Here is a 9,152-nt window from a genome sequence, read left to right as displayed (position 1 = left end):
GTCACTAATATATTGTAAAGGGTTAATGATATTTTTGTTATTTAAGTGTGTAGATTTTTTTATTTTTTTCTAATCAAAATCTTTGTTGGAATTCTTTAAATGAATGCTAATATAGTCATTGAATTGATGGGAGCATGCTGATGCACATGTGGAATATGTACGAACATTATGCTTTATTTTTAATCGAGTGTTTATACTTTTATTTGCTTGCTGTATGGGTATTTGTATATTTTAATTAATTTCTTGTCATCTTTTTAAATTAAAGGTGAAATTTATTTAGTTTGTGATAAGAGAAAAGAAAACGATTAATGTTTTTTATATGTACAAGTCATATTCTATTCTTTTGAAGAAATTACTATTATTTTTTCGTTTTAATTTTATTTAACTCAACGTGGTCATACATGGCCAATACAAGAAGTAAAACTGTAAAAGTTTGAAGAACCTAATTTTAGGCTGAAAGTTTTTTCAACAAATCCACAACTTCACTCATGGCAGGCCTATCTCCCATAAACTCCTCTGTGCACAGAGAAGCAATCCTAAAATATTCCTTGACTTGATCATCTCCACTCACACCCTCCTTCGGCATCTTACAATCCAACATCTCCATATGACGATCTTGCCCCAACATCTTCCTAACCCATTCAATAAATCCCACCTCTTTCTTCTCCATCACCTTAGGCAAATCCGGCCTCTCTGCGGTCGCAATCTCAAACATCAAAATCCCAAAACTGTAAACGTCTGCCTGCACCGTCGCTGCAATGGCACCGTCTTTATACTCCGGTGGCATGTACCCAAAAGTCCCCGCAACTTGCGTGGACACATGCGAGCGCAACGCATCGATTCTACGGGCAAGCCCAAAATCAGAGATATGGGCCTGAAAGCTCGAGTCCAACAAAACGTTACTAGCCTTAATATCCCTATGAATAATGGGAGTATCAAGCCCATGCAAATAAGCAAGCCCATTGGCCACGCCCATAACAATCTTGATCCTCGTCTCCCAGGGTAATGGGAACTTATCACAGTGATCGTTATCCATTGATGATGTGTCGTGAATCCACTGGTCAAGACTCCCTCTTTCAACAAACTCCAGAATTAAAACCCGGTCCCGACCCGAAACACAATACCCGAGAATCTTGACAATATTTCCATGGCGTAACTGACCTAGAGTCTCCATCTCGGCACGAAACTCACGAAAACCTTGAAAAGCGTCCGGGTCAAGCTTTTTAATAGCAACCGTGGAGCCGTTGTAGAGTGCAGCTTTATAAACCAAGCCGAAACTGCCATCGCCGATGATTAAATCGGTGGAGAAGTTCTTGGTGGAGACTTTTAGCTCTTCCATGGAGATGTGGTTTATAGTCGGGTCATAAGAGGCGCTTTCGTCCATTGTTACGGAGGAGAGCTCCGGGTTTGTTACGGTTCTGGTCTGATGGCGGCGGAGGCGGCGTCCATAGTCGTAGTTTTTGGTGGACTTGCAGACGAAGACTATGAAAGCCAAGATAATTATTAGGAAGAGAACGCTGCCAGCGGCGGATGCGGCCGCGGCTAGGAGAGATACGTCCATTTAGAGAGAGAGGGAGAGAGTGGTTGTTTCTTATGTAAGAATCTTTCCAGGGTTTAGAAGTCGACGAGGGAAGGTGGAGGGCTAGGTGTTGGGGAAGAATAGTGTAGAGGGGAGGACGAAGGGTTGAATCATAACGTGCATTGTTAGACTGGGTCCCACCATGATTGATGTTGATTATGATGTTAAGGTTTCTTTGATATTGCGTAGGGCCGCGCGTCTTAAAAAACATCAATTTTTATTTTAAAGTTTTGAAATGGTTTTAATATAAAAAAATATTTTTTTAATATATTTTCACATAAAAATATATATTAAAAAACAAGTAAAACACATTTCGAGCTGAAACAATAATTTATCAGAACCGATCAAGCTATGAATCAATGCAATGCGCACTTTACATGCCACCATAATTCAATCGTTTGCAAGAAAGAAGCAAACGCTTCTCTTTCTTTTTTGTTTAGAATTTCGGAAACCTCGGTTTATCATGGAGGCCAATATCCAATACCTTCAAATATGTTTTATAGCAAATAAAAATATTATTACTAATTTCAATATTTTTTTTTGTTGAAATCATCTAAAATCTATATATTTTCTGGCAAAACAAAATACTTTAAAAAACAATCATCACACTTCCCTAACATCCAACTACCCATTATTACAAAAAATACTATCAAGGATACTAACATCCAACTAATCGAATTAACCGCCACCATCTAAGGAAAGAATTTTAGCATACTATCAAGGATGATAGGCAAGAAGACATCATGTGACCGAGCAATTTGTGTTTCTTTTTTATTTATTTTGGAAACGGTTGTCAACATGTTCAGTATCCTAGATACTTGACTTCATTATCATTACCAGGTTCTTCAGAAGGTCGTGCTTGTTCAAGTGTCCTTCGTGGAGTGCAAGCAATATTCTTGATAATGGAGGAATAAAGGTCAAATTCTGCCTTCAATTTCGTGCAGCATACCTGTATCCACTTCTCAGCAACAGTGGTAGGTACACTGTCTTGGCTATCCCTCTCATGCTCTTCAATCACGGGTCTTATTTCATTGTACAACAATGAAAGTTCAGAGGCTGCATCGTTTTTCATTTCCTGCATCAGTAATAAGCTTTAAACATAAGAAAAAGGAAATCGGAGAGAGGAAATAATAATGAAGCACAGCAACATTAGTTCTAACACCGATGCTCTGCAAGAAAAAGGCAACATGAATAGCCAGATACCAATTTCTTCAGAGCAGTCAGGTGGATACAGTGTCAGAGTGTCTATCCCAATTATAATTATGACGAACGAGATTAAAATGTAAAATGAAAAACAAGAAAAACATGACGTTTTTAGGTTTGTTCTCAAGTCCTTCATTCCTTACTTCATCATAAGCTTTGTATAATACGGAAGCAGGAAGACATGGAAGTTTCAATTCTACAAAGCCCCCCCAAGAAACATCCATCAGCTTTGCTCTAATAGCACTTTGCATCCTGTATTTCTTAACGCCTTACCTTTTGCATCATATATTTTGGTTTGAATATGAAATGTGCATCCTGCAGTTTTTTCTACAGTAATAAAGTTTTGTTCTTGACCCTAGTAAATCCACATGTGAGCGAGTGCACACAATATTATTTTAGCAACCTTTTAAAATCCATAAATGCCCCAGCATTTCTTAACCATGCTCGCTTTTTTTTAATGTAAACCACTTATCCATGTTCGGCTGAAATTAAGAGGCCAAAGCCTAATGAGGAAATTAATCAGCCTTGTTGGTTTATATTTAAACCAATTGTAATGAATGTAAGCTGGGAATCATCTCCACCTTTGCTTGCATAAAATAGTTTAATTACAAATCTGTGGGCACACATGCAAGTATATGTATATGTACAAGTACATAAATAAATCCATACCTCATAAGTGAGCACTTCATCTTGAGCTTCTTTCACTGCCAAGAGTTTAGCAACATGCTTTGCATCAACTTGCTTTTGCATCAAATGTTTCAACTTTCCTGTAGAATAATGCTTTGATCGTTTCTTTGGCACGGGCCTCGATCCAATGTGATAATTCCGGCATGCACTATTACTCCGGATGCGAGATATCATTGCATTCTTTGGTGCAAATGATTGTGGTGTGCCTTGGGAATATAATGCCATCTCTTCATTAGCTTCTGCTTTTACTGCATTCATAACCACACCCTCCATTGGAAAAGAATCAAGTGGTTGAACACTAAGAACAGTGGATTCCAAGGGTTTGTCAGATTCCACATCAAAATTCATCACTGTGGAATATTCAATTTTCCCACCAATATCATATTCAGAATCAGAGTTAGCAATTTTGAGGAACTTGGAAGAAGGTTCATCTTCTGCAGAATCATATAGTGGAATTTTTTCAATTGAGTACCTGTGCCCAAAAATCAATTTGAAGTAAATATGGTAACAAAGTACAGCCATATGAATGGTTTATTACAAAGATGCAGTCCAAGGGCACACCTTAGCCAGAGAACAAAGTTGGCAGTAAATTCAGGGTATATTAGTATATGCACATATGAAAAGGTTTTTGTTCCATGATAATTTCTTTAAGATTCAAGAGCAGGTGTATACATATTTTCATTTTATTCAAATCTTAAAATTGCTGTCACTTAACCTAGATGTTGGCGGAATATTCTCTTTGCAAACCATCACAGGAAGAATTTTTCACAGTAATGGAAGAAAAAAGGTCCAATTTTGTAGTCATTGGGCAAGATACAAAACAAATTAGCATTTAAACCATCATTTCCACCTTAATGTATGAAACAGCCAATTACAAAACAATTTAACTGTTATTTTATCTATGATTTCCTGATAAGGTGAAGCAGATCTATCAAAAGAAACGGGGATGCCTTGTAAACATGGATAGGAACAATATTGAGATGCAGCAGGCAAAAAAAAAAAAAAGGCTAGATTCTATTGCACATTGTAAATTACTGGGTAATAATATGGTAACACTGGTCACTACAGGTCAACCTTAGATGGAAGAAGCACAGGTGTCCTTGCTACTGGTTGCAGGTGAGGGGTGGTAACTAAACCAGCTAAACTAAGCACTACTGTCCTTGTTGTGTTGGCTGTCACTAATCACATAAGTTGATAATGACTTATCCCATCTGGTTCAGCAGGGAAGGATAAAAGGCAAGTTCCTCATACATGATTTCAAATGTTAGGAAGAATAAAGATTAATAGCTGCCTCTCTATATGTGCCAAAATAATTCAATAAAACTATGATAACCCCTAACAAATAAAAATGAATTTTTTTCTTGCTGCGAAATGCATCATAAATAAGAATACATTACCTGTCATCGTCATCTTCCCAGAGATAAGTATCTTCCTGTTGAACATGAGGAGAGAGGAAAGTTTATCAGAAGTTCCAGAACCACATCAATGTTGATGCTCATCAAAGATAAACAAAACAAAGAAAAACATAAATAAGGCAAGGAACAATACTCACAACATGAGATTTCTAAAATGAGAACAAATTCATGGAAAAACAGATTCAAAACGTTATAAACAAATTTGCTACAATATTTAGCAAAAAATGAAACTTTTCCTTTCATTAAAACTTCAGTTTCAAATCAAATACATGGTCAAATGTGTCAAATTCTCTCCAAGTTCAGATTCACCATTTGAAAGTTTACCTGGAAACCACGAGATTTTGCCCCAAGAAACCCAGAACAGTTGACTGCACCACAGAGGCAGCGAACTTTGGCACCACCGTACCATTCAAAATTATAATCATATGCCAGTTCAGTTCCAATATAAATGTTTTGCTTCGCAAATATTCCAACTCTTATTTCCCCCAAAACTGTCCACTTTCTTGTCTCACAATTTGGTTGGCTACAATTTTTTTTTAGTTACAAGTCAAAGTCAATTCAAAAACCAAAAAAGGATGTGAAACCAAGAAACATCTAAAACAAATAGAAAAATTAATCTTCTGATCTAAGACACTCACCATGAATGATTTATAAACCTCGCAAGGCTTCCCTTTTTAGTGGCGTCGATAGATTCAGTGGAATTCAGTGAAATGATAAATGCATCTTTGAGTCCTGCATCAAGCCACGTGAAAAGATGAAGCTACCTTCAATTAACAAGTGATCCAGGCATAACTATGATGAAATTCATTCTACCTTGATTTTCATAAACTTGGGATCTTTTCTTTGCTTCTTTCCAGGATATTACCTCTCCACAGTACTCAATAATAAATTGTCCTGCCTGCATTACTTAGAAAAGGAGGGCCCTGAGCATAATTGCACCCATATAACATATAGGCAGAAATATTAGGGACAGATTATGTTATCAATTAGTAATGGTGCCACGACATGCATCAGATACTGATTACTGACAGACCACCTAAATAATTTACTCCTGTGCATATTTGGCAGGTAGATGAGCTTTCTTGTCTTTGCCTTGAAGCGGCTAATAACAGAGAACATATTTTAAGAGAATCCACCCCAGGGAATATATTCTAAAAATGATTGCAAAAGCTCATCTCAGGTAGATCATTCTCACCTTTATCTCCTCATCAGCAAGAAGACCCCACCCACGACCCTCGGTTTTAAACAACTGTGTTTTGGCATAGTCACACTTCTGGAATCTCTGTTAACATCAAACAGAAACATAACAAAAAAAAAAAAAAGGGGAAAAAAGGGGGGGTTAGTTTCAGTAATGTTCGAACATGAAACCTCAATGGTTCATCAAACTTCGTAAAGGTGCCATTATCGAGATATTATGCAAAGAATTAAGAATCATAAACCAAATTCCATGTCAATAGGATCTGAAAGACCCAGAGTTATTACAAATGTTATAAGAACTGATCTAAGATCTAGACCCACTTCTGCCTTGGTGATGTATGATTCTTTTGCTATGATTGAAATTTTAAAGTTGACTTTGATTTTGTTGTGTGCAAACCTTCCCTAATGAGAAAGCCCATGTTCAAGCAAGGCTGCAATTGGAGCATATTGTTACTCAAATTTGACACCAATAGTGCTTGAGAAAACTACTCTCATCAGCACTTTCAATTGATGAGCTTCCCCGCAATGAGAATTGTCTTATACTTGAGAAAAATTTCAGATGTTATGAAAAGACCTTAAAAGATCATGAAGAAAAACAAGGGGCATTGAAGAGGGCATGTGGAAAAGCATGTCGCACCTGAGGGTGATGCTTACACACAAGAGTGGATTTGTGTGGAATATGAACAATAACAATTTTGTGTAATAAAAAACCAACACATTTTTCCTTTTCTTTTAGGAGAAAAAAAAGAAGATTATTGGATGGCAAGTGGAAAAGCTCAATCACTGCGAATGCATGCATTGTACAATTATTCTCTCTTAATGTTTGACTGGCCCAACTCCATGAAATTATTAAAACAATGGCTACATATCGAGCATACAACATTTATTACTGTAACGTGTAGTCCACACGGACAGAGAATAAAAACTTCACGAGTATGTATGTTATGTACATGTGCACCCGAAAGGTACTGGAATACAGTAATCATTGGGGTTTATAGAAATGACGTAGATATGCAGTATTGATGTAACCTGATTCTTGCAATAGACACCACAAGGGCAATATCCAGGTGTGCACTCTGTGCTTGTTAATAAATTCAGGCACCTCTCCCCACAAGCACTGTCAGGATCATCACCATTAAACTTGCATTCACAGATGGCAATGTCTTCTTCCTTCTGTTTCTTATGTCTAGAAAAGCAATCAAGAAAAGCAAATCAACAGATTTCAGTGAACAAAATGCACCTAAATCCTAGAGTGCAGCCCCAACCAAAATGTACAAGTTCACAATAACATGAACAATTTCCAACTAGACTAATAAAAAAAGTGTAAGCAAACTAAAATTGGAAAAGAATTTGACATGCTCGGATCCTCCGCAGAGAATCTTATCAGGTGAAGCAAAACAGGAAAACACTAATATGATAATACTAAAAGTTGAAGTTCATGAGAGAGAGAGAATCACACACACACAAACCTAGCTCCACATTTAAATGCAAAGGCACATTGCAATCAAATCTGTAAATTTTCTAACCCTGTTACTGAAATTAAAAGATGCTGCATTCAATTTTCTAAAGATAAGATGGAAGTAAAATAGGTGGTTAAAAATTGAATCAGCAATTAGAACAGTTAAAAGTAAAATAAAATGAAGAGAAGATGATGCCTTACTTTCGATATATAAAATCATTCCGTTCAATATGCTCATAATGTGGCAGCTCTTCAGACCATTGATCCTTCAAAACAAGACATTGTCTCCTCAGATGCATATACATAGCCATCTCATAAAGCAAGACAGATATATGATCAGGTAAAAAGGCTGTTTTCAATGACTAATCTATAACAGAACAATCACTACTTTCAATAGTTATTAACAACCAAAGTTTTTATAAGTTAATGCACTTTTGTTTACCTAAGTTTATATGGTATTATAAGCTCATATTCCACATATAAAAATTCACTCATGAGTTTATACTGATTGCATGTTCAGCGAAACGTGACAGATAAAAGTTCAATCAGAACTCAACCCATGAACTTCATAGAATCTGAGACCTGATCAATTCCTTAAAGCATGTACAAAAATAATTCAAATTTATAACAGAGATACTAGGCTTAAATTCTACCATTTCGTTAAATCTCATATACTCCAGGTGGTTTAACAACAGTGAAATAAATAAAACAATCAGCGTGTAAGAAATTCATGCTGATGATAGAGTTTAACAATAACAAAATTACTCGCAGATACAAGTGTGTGTTGCATGTGCACACGCAATTGGGTACAAAACACTCATGTAGTGCCAGAAAAAATATCACATCTTTTAAAAGTTGAAACATGCAATGAATGATACTGTGATACAATCAGGTGCAAAAACAAGGGACAATAATTCGATAGCCATGACTGACTCAACTAATAATATGCTCTGGAAATCCAAAATCCAGCACAGAAATTAAAAAAAAAAGAAGAAGAAGTAAATTCCATCTCCAGAGAACCGGATCGCAGACTTCACTTTGATATGTCAGCTAAGGTTTCCATCACTTTGTGTACAAAATAAGCTAATAATGCAACAGGAAAACTATTATTTTGCTCCCAATGCAATCATTCACTGCTCCATTCAGTAATCAATCTCAAGTCAATTGCTTCCTAAATGAAGTAAAATTCTAAAAATTAAGAAAGAAAGGGTAGCATAAATTAAAATACCTAAAAACCCAGTTTCCCTTACTTAGGTCCCCCGTTTCTAAGTAAACAAAAGAGACCTACTCACTTGACAAAATTCAATTCCTAAAGAGAAAAATAAAATCGTAATTCAAACCGAATTCGAGACTAACCAAACTGACCCCCTGATTTAAACCAGAAGCTAAGAACGTTAACAATTTGTTCAGATTGAAGAAAACAAAAAATTGAAGTTTCAGAAACCCTTACATTACTGCTTCCTTCGCCCACTTGGCACCACAGATTCTCCATGGAAGTAGACCTCACCACAAATTGAAATGAAACTGTGGGATTCGGGGCTACGTTTTCTTGTTATTTTTTCTGCGTACCCCGCTCAGTCGCGGATGGAAAGGGGTTTTTTTTTTCACACGA

General features: G+C 36.4%; 2 protein-coding genes across 2 annotated transcripts; both read right to left on the bottom strand.

Annotated features, from left to right (window-relative positions):
* Positions 1–336: 336 nt before the first annotated feature.
* On the bottom strand, positions 337–1,774 carry LOC105139503 (probable serine/threonine-protein kinase At1g01540). The gene has a single exon (XM_011045964.1). The coding sequence runs from the start codon at positions 1,559–1,561 to the stop codon at positions 449–451; it is 1,113 nt and encodes a 370-aa protein (XP_011044266.1). The 5' UTR covers positions 1,562–1,774; the 3' UTR covers positions 337–448.
* A 551-nt stretch (positions 1,775–2,325) lies between these two features.
* On the bottom strand, positions 2,326–9,152 carry ASHH1 (SET domain group 26). The gene is made up of 10 exons (XM_011045963.1): positions 8,991–9,152; positions 7,742–7,806; positions 7,111–7,267; positions 6,080–6,166; positions 5,698–5,782; positions 5,523–5,616; positions 5,209–5,407; positions 4,867–4,901; positions 3,452–3,941; positions 2,326–2,654 (listed from the first exon to the last, which is right to left on the bottom strand). Exons 1-10 carry the CDS (start codon positions 9,030–9,032, stop codon positions 2,382–2,384), a joined length of 1,527 nt encoding a protein of 508 aa, XP_011044265.1. The 5' UTR covers positions 9,033–9,152; the 3' UTR covers positions 2,326–2,381.

The sequence above is a fragment of the Populus euphratica genome, unplaced genomic scaffold (assembly GCF_000495115.2).
Source record: "Populus euphratica unplaced genomic scaffold, PopEup_1.0 scaffold202.1, whole genome shotgun sequence".
Classification (NCBI taxonomy): Eukaryota; Viridiplantae; Streptophyta; class Magnoliopsida; order Malpighiales; family Salicaceae; genus Populus; species Populus euphratica.
This window is presented reverse-complemented; position numbering and strand designations above follow the sequence as displayed.